The sequence below is a fragment of the Perissodus microlepis genome, chromosome 2, assembly GCF_051167445.1.
Source record: "Perissodus microlepis isolate ML-2025 ecotype Zambia chromosome 2, ASM5116744v1, whole genome shotgun sequence".
NCBI classification, from domain to species: Eukaryota; Metazoa; Chordata; class Actinopteri; order Cichliformes; family Cichlidae; genus Perissodus; species Perissodus microlepis.
This window is the reverse complement of record NC_140462.1, coordinates 31137231-31153302: the sequence shown is the minus strand read 5'-3', so window position 1 is coordinate 31153302 and position 16072 is coordinate 31137231. Positions and strand designations below refer to the sequence as shown.

Sequence of the window (16072 nt, the reverse complement as noted above, 5' to 3'; positions counted from 1 at the left end):
AACATTTGTAATAATAAAAGGTTTTTAACAGCCCCATTGAGGGATTAATTATCCAGAGATGGCATTTTGCAGTTATTCGTCAAAGAATGTGGGGGGGGGGAAATAATAAATAATAAACATGTAACTGTAACACAAACTGTCAGGTAGCATAACTGAAATTGTTATGAATCCACCAGTTCAGGAAAGTTTTACTGGTCGAAGCAACAAGATCTGTAAATTGACTCTGTAAACTATTTACGACTAATAATTTAATTTGCATCAGACCGTTTTTGAAGTGTTTGTTTCTGTATGTTTTTGAGTGGTTTCAAATCAAGCTTTATTTTCTTTCTCTAATTAATGAGTATTTTTTTTCCTTCTCTTTACTCTTGCAGTTCGTCCACGTTTCACTCAGCCAGCAAAGATGAGGAAACGCGTCATCGCGCGCCCAGTAGGCAGCTCTGTGCGGCTGAAGTGCACGGCAAGCGGTAATCCTCGCCCTGACATTGTCTGGTTGAAGGACAACAGGCCACTGGTAGACGAGGAAAGTGGAGCAAGAGGGGAAGGGAAGAAGAAGAGATGGACTCTGAGTCTGAAGAATCTGACGCCGGAGCACAGCGGGAAGTACACCTGCCACGTCTCCAACAGAGCGGGAGAGATCAACGCCACCTACAAAGTGGAAGTCATACGTAAGTCACCAATGCTTGGTCTCGTATAGAGTATAGATTAGCTCAGGTTATCAGGTGATGCTGAACCACATTTTCAACTTTGGTAGCCATTAGCTGAAGCCTGATGTCAGGGAGTATTTTCAAAATGTACTATCATCCTTCTTAAAATAGCAGAGACCTTCCTCAAAGGTCAGAATACTATTACAGTATAAACAGGGCTAGTAAATAACTCATCACAAGTCCTTACTGCCAGTTAGTATGTAATGCTAAACAATGGTAACCCGAGGGCCACACTCAAGCTTTTTCTGGAAATTTCAAAGGCTTCATCAGAAATAGAGATAATGCTATTAGGAGCAACAGACACCCCATCACCCTGAATGAATGTGAAACAGCACAACTAAAGGGGGGCTCAGAGTGACCGGAGCCAGCCCTAACTGGGAGTTTTATTTAAAAAGAAACCTTTAAACCTAGTTAAAAAGCTAGAAACAAGGTGTCTCCTTCTGGGAGGTGCTTCTACAGGTAAAGTGATTAAGGCTCCGCCTCCCATTCAGAAACATGCTCGTGAAATGTTCAGTGTATGCGTTATATATGGCTATATGTGGTCATCTCGTGCTGTGACACATCAAAAAGCAAATTTTGGGGGAATGTGGCGTGCAAGTATTTTAGCATTCCTGCTGTTATATTATAGACCAGTAGGAATGTCTCTCACTGAAACAATAATACACATTATGCTGTACACATCATAGTTTTACTGAAAGGCCGGCGTGACAAAATAGCAGGGTTTGAAATGGGTTTTGTTTCCAGTCTTACTCGCGGTACAGTGATTATGCAGGATGTCTAAGATCATGTGATCAAAATCACTATAATTAACTTTTCAGCCATTTAAATGATTTGTTGTCAAAGAGTCTGCTGCCAGGAAGCAACTGTTCATGCTCACATACAGGCTTTATTGAAAGAGAGAATGACATTAAGATGGTAGTCATTAGCAGATTTCGCTTACAATTATGCGGTAATTGATGACTGTTAACTTGTGCTGACAAACATTTATATTTTACAGGATAAAAAGTGCTCATAATTGAGAAGGTGCTGGCTTATCACTAAGAATATAAGGTTATTTATAAGTCTTCTTTCAGCAGCTTTTATTGATCCCCCACTTAGGGCTGCTACGATTAGTCGACTAGTCACGATTACGTCGACTATCAAAATCGTCGACGACTGATTTAATAGTCGACGCGTCCTTTGAAGCTTTGTAAGATCACAAAAGACGCAGGAATAAGTAGTAGGATTTAAGAGTGTAATAACGGACGAGACAGAAGATGGCAGCACTGCATGTACAAGGATGCCAGCTGCCGTTAAATCCCGAAGAAGAAGAAGCTGTGTCCCAGAATTCATAGCGCAGCCCAGCTCAGTTTCCAACAATGGCGGCAGCTAGTTATTTTTAATGTTACTCTTATTATTCTTTCTGGGTCACAAAATAAACGTTAAACATATTTTCAGGCGAGAATGTAGCTGTGTAAACCTCAAATATCTGCTCAGTTTATCAAGACACCACATATTTTCAAAAGCGCTCCAACGTTTTCGGAGACGTCTGTTACCCACTAGCTCGATAGCTAGCCGGGGGCAAGGCTCACTAGAGCCCGTGAGAACACCGGACTCCCGGCAAATCCTTTTTGAAACCCGCCGCCGTCTTTCGCTACTCAGGTTAAATATATATAAGTCACTTAGATAACTTCAAAATGATATTGTTTGGCTTTTTTTAGTATTTTATTTGTTCCTGAGTAAATCGGTTTGGCTGAGATTAAAGTTATAGTTTTTGCACAGCTGAATAAACGTCAAGCAGACAGCTGATTATCAGAAGTGTGAGATGCTCGAGAATATACTCCGGTGTCCTGTTATATTTTAGATAGCAAGGAGTTTATTAAACTTCACTGAAACAATCTGCAAATTTCATTCAAATTTAATAAACTATCATCTTGTCTTTATTTTTAGTTAGCACATACTGTAAACACTTAAAGCTGTAAGCCAATGATAGTTATATAAGAGCAGATGAATGCTGGTGCAGTAAGCTGTACGTTTTACGTCCAATGGATGATGATCTGATTAGTCGACTAATCGCAAAAATAATCGGTGACTAGTCGATTATCAAAATAATCGTTTGTGGCAGCCCTACCCTCACTAGTGTTGTCTGTAAACATCGGTCCAGCAGGTTAGAAATGTTCAGCGGGCTTTTCAGGCTGCAGTGTGATCCGCTTTTAGTCTAAAAGAGTCTCGTTACTGTTGAGGGTCGAATGTGTGTTATGACGACTCGTGGGTGTTTTGTGCTGCATTAGGTTGTGTTGGAACATCGATCGACTTAGTGTTGACCTGTTTGGTGGAGAGATGGTGTCGGTTTTGTGCGTGTGTCCACTCAACTGCGTGTAACCAAATGTTATAGCTCTGTTGAGAAGCTCAAACTAGCTCTCTACACTCTCACTCCACTTCACACATCTGTTCTATATTAAACCACAGCTGTAGTCTCACACACACACAAACGAACATAAAATGAAAAGAAAGTAAATCAAGCCGCTGCTTGCTCGTGTCAGATGTGACATTTTCTCTATCGGCTGAGATTCATCCAACTGTCCGTCATTCCCAGCTGTTAGAAAGAGAACTAGAAAAAAAGAGACACAGGGTCAGAAACCCAATAAAGCTTTTAAAAATCATGTATAACCTGTGAGTGGAGATGCAAGACGCTATAGCAGGAGCATAAATTGTGCTCGGAGGTGAATTTTCAGCTGTATGACAACCCCTCTGTATTTAAATGTAATTAACCTCAGCTTTCTCAGGGCTTGTTTCTGTTACATTAACATTTTTAAAGTCTATACCAGCACCATGAAAATTAAGCTAGCACTGCTTAGAACCTTAAACCTGTTTACAAGGGGGAAAATGTATTCTTTGAACTCTTTATCAGATACAGGGAAAAGGTTTCCATATCATCACCACCACCTAGAAATTAAGCTAAGTTTGAAAGCTGGTTTTCTTTAATTAATTAATCCTGTAATCCACCAAGCAAAAAGCCTTTCTCACTCAGGCTTCTGTTGCTCTCAGATTAACAGATAACGGAAAGGAGATGATTAAGTGTCTCTGCAAGGCCTCTTTTTATCAGCTGTGTGAATTGATAAAGAAGAAACAAGAGCTACAGATAAATGATCTGTTTGCATGTCTTTAGCAGACAGGGATGATGCAGGGGAAGCTGAATACAGCAAATAATCCTCTTTACCTAAATTATTACTCTCTCTGGTGTAATTTACTTCAAATAAATTGATTACAAGTGTATACCTCCTCGTTTAATTCTTAATAAAGCAGACAATTAGAAAATAAAATAATCAAACCATTTCATTTTTCACATTTTTGTAGTTTGAAGAATACAACATTAAAAATAGTTTCTGTTTATGTTTCTGCACGTTTGTCTATTTTGTCTCTTTCTTCAGAACGTACCAACTCTAAACCCATCCTGACAGGTACTCACCCTGTCAACACCACCGTGGATTATGGGGGAACCACGTCTTTTCAGTGTAAAGTCCGCAGTGACGTCAAGCCAGTTATCCAGTGGCTTAAAAGAGTCGAACCTGGTGATGAAAACAAATTTAACTCCACCATAGAGGTACAAAAAAACCTTTTCTGAAGCAAATTAGCAACATTATTCATTAGCCTGAATTATTTTTTAACTTTGAGGTGTGTATTTATGTTTTTTCCAAGGTTGGAGACTATCACTTTGTGGTGCTGCCTCCAGGAGACGTTTGGTCACGCCCTGATGGATCATACCTCAACAAGCTTCTGATAACCAGAGCCAAGGAGGAAGATGCCGGCATGTATATCTGCATGGGAGCCAACACTATGGGCTACAGCTTCAGGAGTGCCTACCTCACTGTGCTTCCAGGTCAGAGGAAGAAACGTGCTGCCTGCAGAGAGAGAATTATTAGGTCTTATAGTTTACAAAGCCACAAGAACTTCACCTAAAAGTTCTTATGTGAGCAGAAATCTGTGGCTCTTATTCCAGATGTATGATCTTTCTTTCTTCCAATAGAGGCACAGATAACTGTAACTGTGGATACCAAGAACCGATCCATACAAGTGTTAATTATTCATTTATACTCCTTACTGCTAACCATTCTTTATGTGGAGCAGACCATAAAGGGTAGGGGGCTGGAGCCTATCCCAGAAAGGAGCAGGGTACACCCTGGACAGATCTTCAGTCTGTCACAACCACTAACTCTTAAAACCAATTTAGAATCACCAAATAACTTAAGCCCATACATGTCTTAAGACTGTGGGAGGAAGCAGAAGTACCCGGAGAGAACATGCAAATTCAAAACTCAAACACAGAAAGACCCCAGACTGGATTAAAACCCAGGACCTTCCTGCTATGAGGCGACCGTACTAACCGCTGGAGCACTGTGGCGCCCGAGACCAAAACGAATAAGATTAAAATATAAATAAAACAGACGATTTATGCGATTTACCTCACTCATTGCATTTCAGCCCAGTGCGATTCGTTTCTGCTTTCTCTGCTCTTCGCATCAGTTCTTACCACACACTTGACCACAACTCGTTATCTTATCGTACATGCACTAAAAAGCTTCCCGGCAAATGTTAAGCCCCATTGTTTGAGCTTCACAGTGTTTTCAGCTCACTTGGTTACTGTTTACTGTTGCTGTACCAGAAGTGAAATACGTTCAGTCTGCCCTTTGCTATTGAGCCAATTTATGTTTGAATTGAATTGAATAAATTGGCCTCATAAATCAAAATTATTCAAGCTTTTGATTCAGCTTCAAACTGACATCCAATCCACATTTCAGATGAATGCATCCCTAGCTACAATCTGCTTAGCTAACCTCCTTTCTTACAAACCTCTGTCTCTAATATCACCTTTATTTAACAACATGCTAGCTTACAGCAAAAAAGTATTGTAAAGTTAATCACCATGACTCATGTAGCATGTCTTATTTCCACTTGTCATTAATGCTCTTATTTGTCTCTCCGCTGCAGATCGGAAGCCTCCCCCCAACTCAGTTCCTTTACCGTTATCTCCAAGTCTCCCCTGGCCTGTGATTATCGGAGTACCAGCATGCATCGCCTTCATCTTAGGCGCTGCCCTTCTCTGGTTCTGCCAGTTAAAACGCACCTGCTCCTCTTCTTCTTCTTCATCGTCTTCTGCTCTCCCTTCTGCTCAGCGTCTGCCCGTGGCCAGTCGTGACCGAACCTGCCCAACGGTCTCTCCTCAGCCAGCCAGCGGGGATAAAGACTGTCTTTCGTACGAGGACTACGTTGCCCACCAGCAGCTCCTCCTGGCTCAGGGAGGCAGCGGATTGGCTCCCAAAATCTACCCAAAGATCTACACAGACATACATACACACACACATTCACATGTGGATGGGAAAGTGCATCAGCATCAGCACATTCATTACCAGTGTTAGCAGTGAGGTTAGTTTCACGTTCGGCTCTTAAATCCAGCCATCAAAATCCACACTAACTGCTGGTGTACAGAGCAAAGAACAAGGAAAGCACATGCAAAAGACTGTACAAAAGCCTGGAATTATACAACTCTGCTGCAGCCACATTTTGTGCATGAACAGACTTAAGAAAAGAACAATGAAGAATGTAAAGAAATATGGTTTTTATTTTTAATCAACCTGGCATTCAGTTCATTCTGTGAGGGAAAAAAAAAAACCTAAATCTGTTTTATTCAAACTTTTTATGATGTCACTTTTTTTCCTTTTTTTGCTCAAAGGTCCTATTTGAAGACACAATTAAGTGAGCAGTTTAAAGGTAACTTAAAACAACATTATATGTCGTTATCATAACCACACAGCCTCCTCAGTCACATTACAAAAACTTTCTCTTTTACTACAGGATTTCAAATATAGCTACTTGTGTATATAAATGATTATGTGGTATTTAGCAGGCTATTTCCTGTTAATCTATAAAGAGCAGTGTAGCTCGTGTGTAATGTAATAGCTTAATTTCAGAGCATATCTCAGGCGTCAGCCCAACTGAGCCATGAAAAACACAAATCAAGGCAAACTCGACTATATCCTCAACCCCAGCATGGATTAGGGCTGCTTTTGTTTTCTTCTTCCAGGCTGACAGCCGCTCTGCTGAATCGCCAGCTGCTATCTGGATGCTTTGCAAGTTGCAGTTTTTATCTTGTTCATTAGACTTTAGATTTGATTCAAGGCGGTGAAGGGTCAGAAAACCGATTGCAGTAATCATTCGATCTCTTCCTGATCTCTTCTGTCACTGAAAATCCCTTTACTGCTTTGCATCGTCACCTTTTTGCCTCATTTCATTTTATTTTTTTCTGATTTTGCAAAGGTCGCCATACTGTACCCGCATAGTGCATCTACACAGGTGTTTTTTGGGGGGTTGATAAAGCCTCCCCCAATCAACGTGAAAAGGAAATAGTCTGAGTTTGAGTTGTAACCTTTCTTCCACTTTTAAGTTTGAACGAGTCAGACCTTTTTCATTCCTATTAAAATACGCTTTGTAGGCTTAGCTATGTTCTTATATTACTTATCTTTGAATTATCCTGGGCAGAGGATAATTCAGTTAATCTACCTAATTGGGTAGATTAACTGAAAACACCTGGCAAAGGGTTCATCCACCTTCACTAAAGCAGTCTCAGCAATCAGACACACAAGTCAAAGGATGACATTTATCTGAATGTCTTTTTATACCTCAGTGCTCCTGGTAGGTGTAGGGATGTTCACCTGCACCCACCAGAAATAAAAACATTTACCCTGAACAGAACATCAAAGAAAAGCAGCTGCAGCAGACATTAACGCACAGCAAGTTTCAGCAGACTCTCTTTTGCTTTTTCCCTCAGGTATCCATCTCTGCGTCTGCTCGTGAATCTGACCACTTCATAAAACTGTGTAAACCGATATGCTAAGATAAGATTTAGGTTTCAGGTGTTTTACATTATGGTGCTCGCTGAGAGGCACGTTCAGCCATGTGTCGGGTTGAAACAGTGGGGTGACTCTGTCCAGAAGAGCATAAACATAAAAAAAGAAGGGTAGAAATTTCATGTGGAATATGAATCAGACTCTATGCTTGCCACGCCAGTTTGCATAAAAGCAACATTTCTCTCTGCAATCCTTCCTTAGGGCTCAACAAAATACAACAGCGAGAACTTTACAAGGAAATGATATATCGGAATCATCTGGTAACTTTAATGCTTGTTCTTCAATTTATTTTTGCACATAAATCTTTAATCTCAAGAATGACAATGTACAAATATATTTTTATAGAGATACTTTACTCCTGTGTATATTTTTATATTACTCACTGGTATGCCTGGCTGTGTCACTAAGAACTAGTTGCCTGCAGTGCTTTGAGTGAACGCATATAGAACCAACTGCTGGTTGCTTGCTTTTTTCATTTTAAGTCACCTGCAGAAAAGAAGTTCAGTACATTTGATACTGTTATCTACAGAGTAATTGTACTTTTACATTATATACATCAGACTGCCTGCATATCTCAAGCATGCAACACCACACCCTGCATCATTCTTGCAGTAAGGTCACTCTCATATTTACAGACTTAAAGACTTTTTGTACATTTCAAAAGGGAGTTCATTTAAATGCCTCTTTGACAGAAAACATCATTTGAAAGATCTCACTTCCCTGCTCGTGAGAAATCTTCCATTTTTTCCTTTTACGCTCACCCTGAAATGTGTGAACTTTACTCTTTTTCTTCTTGTATTGGAACAGTTACCTTTCATTCTGTCACTGTTACTTGTTATATGCATCAAAGCTAATCAACTGCCAACAGACTGACTGTGTATATGTGCACTCACCACTAGTATGTACATGGAATGACATTAGTGTTGAAATAATAGACAATGTTAGTTGATTTAGTGGTTTGGACCATACAGAAGCTCTTGCAGCACATTGGCCCACGAAACGTTGTAAATGCTAAAGATAGAAAAAGAAAGTGTGCTTCTAATTTATTTTATTTTTGACATTTTTTTATTATTATTTTTATTTTCGTATAATTGGGCATTATACTGCATGAATTGATTCTGTGTTCTAGTCATAATGTAAGCTATGTAGCAAATACCACTTTGATGTCCTTGTAAGATACTGTATTTATACATGCTGACAAAATATACAAAATTTTATTGATAATCTTTATATTGACAATGTTGTACAGTCTATTGTCATTTAGTTTTAAAATGATTTCCTCCTATTGTAATCGTGTTATTGGTGCCATTAAAAAAAAGTAAAATCTGGCTGATTTTGCCTTTTTGTTCTTAAAGATTCACTTCTGCACTGAAAGGCATTCACTGGCCGTGCTGCTGCATCCATTTTCTGTCACATAGATGCAGGCGGGGATTCCAATTTAGTCCAGCACAATACCTTCCAGCACCATGGGACTGTCTTTAAGTGAATGTCCTTCTCTAAATAGTCAAAGCTCTTTGGCTGTGCGAGCTGCAGCCAGCGTTTCATCTGTCAGCGTGTCTGTCTGGAGGGATGACAGACAGACAAGTATTGCGTGCAGATGGAGGGTGTGAAGGCGCAGTGTCTCTCTGCTCTCTGACTCACCCGAAGAGGAAGATGATGACAGAAAACACTGCTGAAAGGATGGGGCATTGCTAAAGAGTGGAAATGGCTGCAGGGCAGGATGTGAGAACAAAGTCAGTTTTTAGCAATGTTCAGCTCCATCGCTTAGTTTATGAGAGTCCAATGTAGTTCTGAAAGAGCTCGCTGCTTACACTTTTTAGTATCTGCAAGCAACATTTTTAAAATTCTGTAGAGCACTAGTCACAGACGCCCATTAACATCGCCCAGCCTTTAAGCCAGCTTTCTTGTTCCTCACAAGCAAAAGGTTGAAACAATGAGAGGTGAAGCTTTTGCACTCGCAGCCAAATCTCAAATCGCAAAAATATATGGTATATATGATTTGGTACATTCAGAGAAGTCTCAAACCTTAACTTTAGTGGTGAGAATGATGACCTGCAGATTCAGGGGTTCATCTTCTGTGGGTCCATCACCAAACCCAAATCATTTCCATATTACATGCAGCCATATAAGCCATTTTTAATGTTATAAAGTAAATCAGTTTACTTTTAGTTTAGTTAATAGTAATTCCATACAGAGAGCTGACTTCGTTTGATTAATTAATTAATTTAAGTTCAGGTCATGAATTTATCTACAAATTACTTATCAAACAAAAAACATTTAAATATATTCTCTTGGAGAGAGTTACAAATGAATGGACATTAAAATAAAAGAGAAAGAAAATATTTTGAACTCCTCATCTTGACCCAGAACTGATTAGATGATGTGTACACACTGTTTCCTAACTTCTTGGATTCATTAAAGAGTGAGCGGGGTGTTCGGTATGATAGGATGGAAACAGGGGAGAAGGGTTAAGACAAAAAAAACAGTGCAGGGAATGAAAATACCTCACAGGAATTTGCTGTTGTTAATATTTGCAATAATCAGCAGTTACCCATGTCTATATGACCTTAACCAGGGAATTCCAAATCCTGGATCCCTGACAGATCCATGACAGCTGTGAAAAATGTATGTACATAATGTGAGATAAGAGAATTAACAACATTTAAAGAGTATGTTTCTTATCTGGGAGATTAACATTTTCCTGCTTTTGTCTGTGTGGGCTTCTCTTTTTTTTAGTTTTTGTAGTTTGATTGACTTGAAGAGCTGGGGAGAAGAACCTGGGAGGACAGACAAGGGAGAAAAGATAAAGCGAAATGAGGAGGAGAAGGATGACACAGAGCGGAGTTGCTGATAGATGTGCTGAGCTCACTGGTGTTCTCTGATGAGAGGAGATGAGATCAGTGAAGAGTGTGGAAGTGTGAGAGGAAAGAAATGCGCAACAGGAAGGAAGATGAGAATGTCACGGAGGCCAGATACAACCTGTCCCATCTATCACACATATCCCATCTGCCCTCGCTCTGATTTGTCACTTCGTGAGCATTTCACTGCTCATTCACAAAAAATTTTTAAGACTTAAGACTATCTTTAAAAAATATTCAGTGCACGTTTTTCGATGGTTGGCCTACTTTACCCTATTTATGTGTGTGTATGTGTAGAGTAGCCCTACAGGTTGTATTTGTGCCTCTGTTCACCACAGCGGTGGATTCTAAGTCAGTAATGAAGATGCGATTGAAGTGCAGACTTTCAGCAGACCTTTCAACTAAAGGGTTAAAAAGTATTGCATTGGCTGTTTTCAGTAAGTGAAAAAGTGCTCTATTGAGTCGGGATCACTTGACTGCCTTGGAAATGGACAAAGATCACATTTTTTTGCCTTGAGAATTTTTACTTTTCTTTTTATGAACTGCACATTCCCTCTCAGATGTGCTCTGGCAAAGTCTAATCTGGGCTTCTTGTTCTTGAGTGTAACCAGTGGATCTTGCGGTAACCCTCTGTTTTTACATTCATGAAGCCGTCTCTAGATTTTTAGATGTCGTGAAGGTGTTTTTCTTAACCGTGGAAATCATTTTGCAATCACCCACTTTAATTCTTTTGGTGTTATTAAGCTACACTACATTAGTTCTTTTTAAGAATTTACCAGATTGTATATTTGGCCACTCCAGAAGTTTTTCTCTCCCACTGATATGATCGTTTTGATTTTTCGGCCTAATGGTGGCCTGACCTCATATTGAGATTTCCAGTGAACAGCTACAAAATGCAATTTCAACACTTGGAAATAACAAACTAACAGGCCTCACCTTGCGATGAACGTCAGTCATCTGTTCAATTACTTTTGAAAACAGAGGATTATATGTAAAACTGACTGCAATTGCCACACTTAAAGCACTTGGATTAATGATGAAAATCCCCACTTCGGTAACATCTTGACTGTCTCGGCTATCTGAAGACTCAAAATTGTTTTTGCTCAAAAACTTATGGACCTTGCTCTATGTGGCTTAACACAGGGATATTTTTCCATTTCAGAGGTCACGAACGAGTTCAGTCTTAATGCTTTTTACATACATGGCTCACAAGCTGTAAATCCTATTATGATGTGTTTAATATTATAAAGAAAGTATTTGAACATGGTAGGCCTTTTGCTTTCACTAGTAGAGCTAAACTGGTGAAGATTTTATTAGAAGTGCTTTACATAAAAAGAAAAAATGAGAGAAAAAATTCAATTTAAATTTTTTTCTTGATTCTTCAGGTAACATTACTCGCTGAATGGAGGAAGGAAGGGAATAGTAACACAACCATGTAAATAGCTTGTCTTTATTCTGGTTTTTCCAAGTCCAGTTTTCTAATGGACTGCTTACCTCATGATTACTATGAGCACACTTTAATATCTGAGTAAGTAAGCCACAGTCATGGCTGAAGTTTTTCATCCAGCCAATGTCTACATCTTGACATAAACCTCTGCATGTTTGAACCTTCTTACCTTGTGGTTTTGTTGGATCCTTTGTATTCTGGTGGAGGTTTCTGGTATGTGGTTGGATGGTTAAAAGGGTGTTAACCCAGGGAGGAGATTCCTGGGTATTTGAGTCAACAACAGCTGTGGTTGGTGATGAAGAGAAGCTGTCCAAAGAGCTTTTTACCGTCAGCTGCCTTTTTAGTGTGAAAGGAGTGCTCAGGTGAATGGAGTCAGTGACCATGAAGGGCTATCGCTCTCTCTCACATACTTACACAAACACACACCTGGAGGGAAAAACACATAGACAAAATCTCCTCATAAAAACCTGAAAAAATACCTATACATCTGCACACTGGACGAGAGTAATGGTAAAGTTCATATGCAACATGTGTACACAGCGTCTTATAGGAGTTTGCATACACATGCACAAACACAAAAGCACAGATATATGCAGTCATTGCACACACACATGCACACACTCACAGATGGAAACAACGCAGACACCTGGCTAGCATTGAAGCGCTGTTCTGTTTGCATACCTCTCCCTCCCTAATCATCCTCCACACAGCCACAAAGCCACCAATAAAACTAAGAAAACAAAAACACAATAAGAGGGCAACAGGCGGCTTCAATCCTTCTTCCACCCATCCCTCCCTTCCTCTATTCCTCCCTTTTCTCTGTCTCTCTGTACTGAATGTTTACCTTCCCCTGTGAAAAGAGAGGGATGTGGACAGGCAGGGTGAGAAAAGAAAGAAATCTGGCCGAGGGGAAGGGAGCCAAGGTCTTTAAAGTCTGCCACAGAGCCGTGACAAAAGCCTCCTAATCTCAGTGTTGTCTTTCGGCCCCTTTTTCTGCCTTCACATCCTGCCAAGTTTGTGTCTGCATGTGTGTTCATGGAGAGTAAAAAGGGAAGAAACTAACAGTTAGGGCACTAGCGTGCATGTGTGTGTATTTTTAAAAGAGCAGTCAAATGGCAAAGCAAGATAGTGTGTGCTGGTGTGAAAATTTGTGTGTCTGAGTCTGTGTTTGTGTGTACGACAGGAAAGGAATCTTTCCATAGTTGTGCTGACATCACTTAAACATACATAGAGCAGTTGAAGGAGGCCCCTTTCCAAAGGCAACAGCCGACTTCACATGTGGGATGCCTGCATGTATGTGTATGTTGAAGAATACATGAGTGGACTCGGTCACCAGTCCTCACCTGTTTCTCGCTCCCTCATAAGCCCCCCATTCAGCTCTCTTCCGCCAAAATGCCACAGGAGTTCCTGTGGGTGTGTGTTTGTATGTGTATGTGCAACAGTTCCTCAGTCTCATCCTCTTTAACCTCTACAAAAGAAGCAGTTGTGAATAGATTTATGTGCATGTGTGTGTGTGTGCATACTTGAATTACTCATGTTTTGGGGCATAAAACCATCTATACAGTCACACTGAAGGGGCTAATATCCCTTTATAACATATATCATTAGTGTAAGGCAGGTTGTGGTTTGGGTATGTCCTGAGGAAATGCACATAAGTCAGTTTAATGCCGTCTAAACTGATGGAAGCACGATTGCATTCGTGTGTGTTTGCATGGTTGTGTGAGTATTTGTGTGCAAGTGACCTCTTGAGCGTCCCTTCCTCATCCTGCAGATCCCTATCTGTGGCAGCTGTGGTCCACAGACCTTCACACTCAGCAAAGGAATGCATAGTGGAGCCATCAAGCTATATAAAAGGCAGGGGTGGACTATAGCCCCATCTAAAGGCAGATCAATTTAATGTCAAGTCCACTGTTTACCGAATGAAATTCAGCTCTGCAGGTTGTTGGAAGAAATCTTTGCACTCAGCTATGTTGATTATTCATCAACCTGCTCCACATTCTATGCAGTGAACTACAGTATAGAACAAATGACTCACACCATTATTTTCTGACTTTTTCAACTTGATTTGTCAAGCTAGGCAATAGCAAAATGGTGGCTGTGAATCAAAAAAGATGTCGAATACATGAAAACAGATTAGATTAGCTTTTCAAATCAAAAAAGTGAAGATGTAAAATGTATCTGCCTTAAACCCTCGATACTTTAGTACCTAAAGGCCTTAAAAAATAGGACATAGATTTGTGGCTTAGTACCCTAATTCTTTTCTCTAATATTGACATTGCTGATACTTTCTCATTCCCTATAATAATATATAGACCTCAAATAGTAAGGACATAAAGTAAGGATATCAATTTTAAAAACATTGTCTATTGTGTCCATGTTTTATAGGTTTATGTATGTTTTAAATGTGTTGTTTGGTTGGGTTTTTTTTGCTCTCTTGCTATTCAAGTGATGGCAATTTGCAACAAGTCAGATATGTCACTTGTGCTGTCGTATATGAATTATGCATATTAAGGATGGTGCTCTGTAATTATCAGAAGTCTGAGGAAGAAGCTTTGGCTCAATATGTCAAACAGTAAACCCATCAGGGTGGTCACTTGCAATTTACCTATTAAACATTATGTTACATTTAAAAGCATATCTCATCTTTATCACATGACGAAACAGTGGAAGGAAGAACTCCCTTTTTAATTGGAAGAAACCTTCAGGGTGGTTCAGGGCAGAGGGAGGAGCAGCCATCTGTATGACTGTATGACTGGCTGGAGGATGCAGGGGGACAAATACAGCCATAGACAAAAGCTAATGATATGCAGCAAAAGCATGTAAACGCAAGGAAGTGAAGAAACGTTCAGTATATCATGGGGAGACCCCCAGCATCCTGAGCCTTTAGGGGCGGTTCAGGGTCACTTGATCCAACTGTAAACTAAATACTTTAAACTAGGGGGGGCTTTAAAAAGGGGGGAGAAAGGGGAGTTTATGTGTAACTAATAGGGAGGCTATCTGTCTCCTAAATGCAAACTGGTTGGTTCCACAGGAGAGCGGCCAGAAAGCTGAAGCCTCTCCAGTCTGAAAGTGAAATGCTCTCTTGGTTTGATATCCTACTAAAAGGTCCAAGATATGATAAGGCATAATCATTCAGGACTGTATGTGACAAGGAGGAGTTTAAATTAAATTCTGTATTTAAGACAGAGCCAATAAAGAGAAATGAATAAGTAAGATATCTGATCTTCGGTTCAAGTTTCTGTTAGGAGTTTTACTTCAGCAGTTTGGATTAGCTGAATGCCTTTTAGGGAGCTTTTAGAGCAGCTCCATAATAAGGAAATATAATAGTTGAGCCTAGAATGAGTTGCATGAACTAATTTTTCTGCATCACTCTGAGATATGTTATTTTTTCCAATTTTAGACATATTGTGCAGATAAAGGAAAGCAGTACTACATATTTGTTTAATGTGTTCATTCAATGACATAGCTTGCTTGAAAATGACTCCAATATTCCTCATAGTGTTACTGGAAGCCAAGAGAAAGCTTTAGGGGCCGAGTACAATATGTTTTTTTCTGAATCTAGAAGTAACAAGTTACAGATCATCCAGGCTTAATACCTTTGTAACATGCCTGTAGTATTGATTAACTTGTGTCATCTGACTTCACATAAATTTTGTAGAACTGAGTGTCATTTGCATAACAATTAAAATGTATGCAGGGTTTTTCTACTAATACTGCATAAAGGAAGTATAAAAACATGAAACATATTGGTCCCAGCACCAAACCCTGTGGAACTCCGTGACTGGGCAAGGAAAGACAAGAAAGTGCAGAAAAACCCACAAAAATCCACTTAGTTTACATTTCAAAAAGTTGATTCTGTTCACTTTTTGGGATTTTCTTACCTGGATGATTGAGTATGCATGAAAAAATTACAAGCTAACAAATAAATACAGTTTCAACCGGTGTAGCATATCGTCTTTAAAACCAAAAGTGTGTTCTCATCTCTGTAGTCAAATATTGCGATCAACAGTTTGGAAAGCACTGCACTGAGGTGTAACATGACAAGCGCAGATGAAACCACCGCAGGGGTTGCACTGCTCTTAAACAGTAAACAGTATATGAGGTAAATCAATTATGATCTATAAAAGTAAATGCAAAATTTGAATGATAAAACTTTGTCAACACTTGTTCACTCAAACA

At 39.7% G+C, this 16072-nt stretch overlaps 1 protein-coding gene across 1 annotated transcript in view; it reads left to right on the top strand.

The window, feature by feature from the left end:
* Positions 1-8910, top strand: part of fgfrl1a (fibroblast growth factor receptor like 1a) — a 71446-nt gene extending 62536 nt beyond the window's left edge. The window contains exons 5-8 of the mRNA XM_084907784.1: positions 372-665; positions 4115-4287; positions 4383-4563; positions 5673-8910. Coding sequence (XP_084763910.1) covers positions 372-665; positions 4115-4287; positions 4383-4563; positions 5673-6100 — 1076 coding nt within the window. The 3' untranslated portion in view covers positions 6101-8910. The remainder of the gene's footprint in view (positions 1-371; positions 666-4114; positions 4288-4382; positions 4564-5672) is intronic.
* Positions 8911-16072: the final 7162 nt, after the last annotated feature.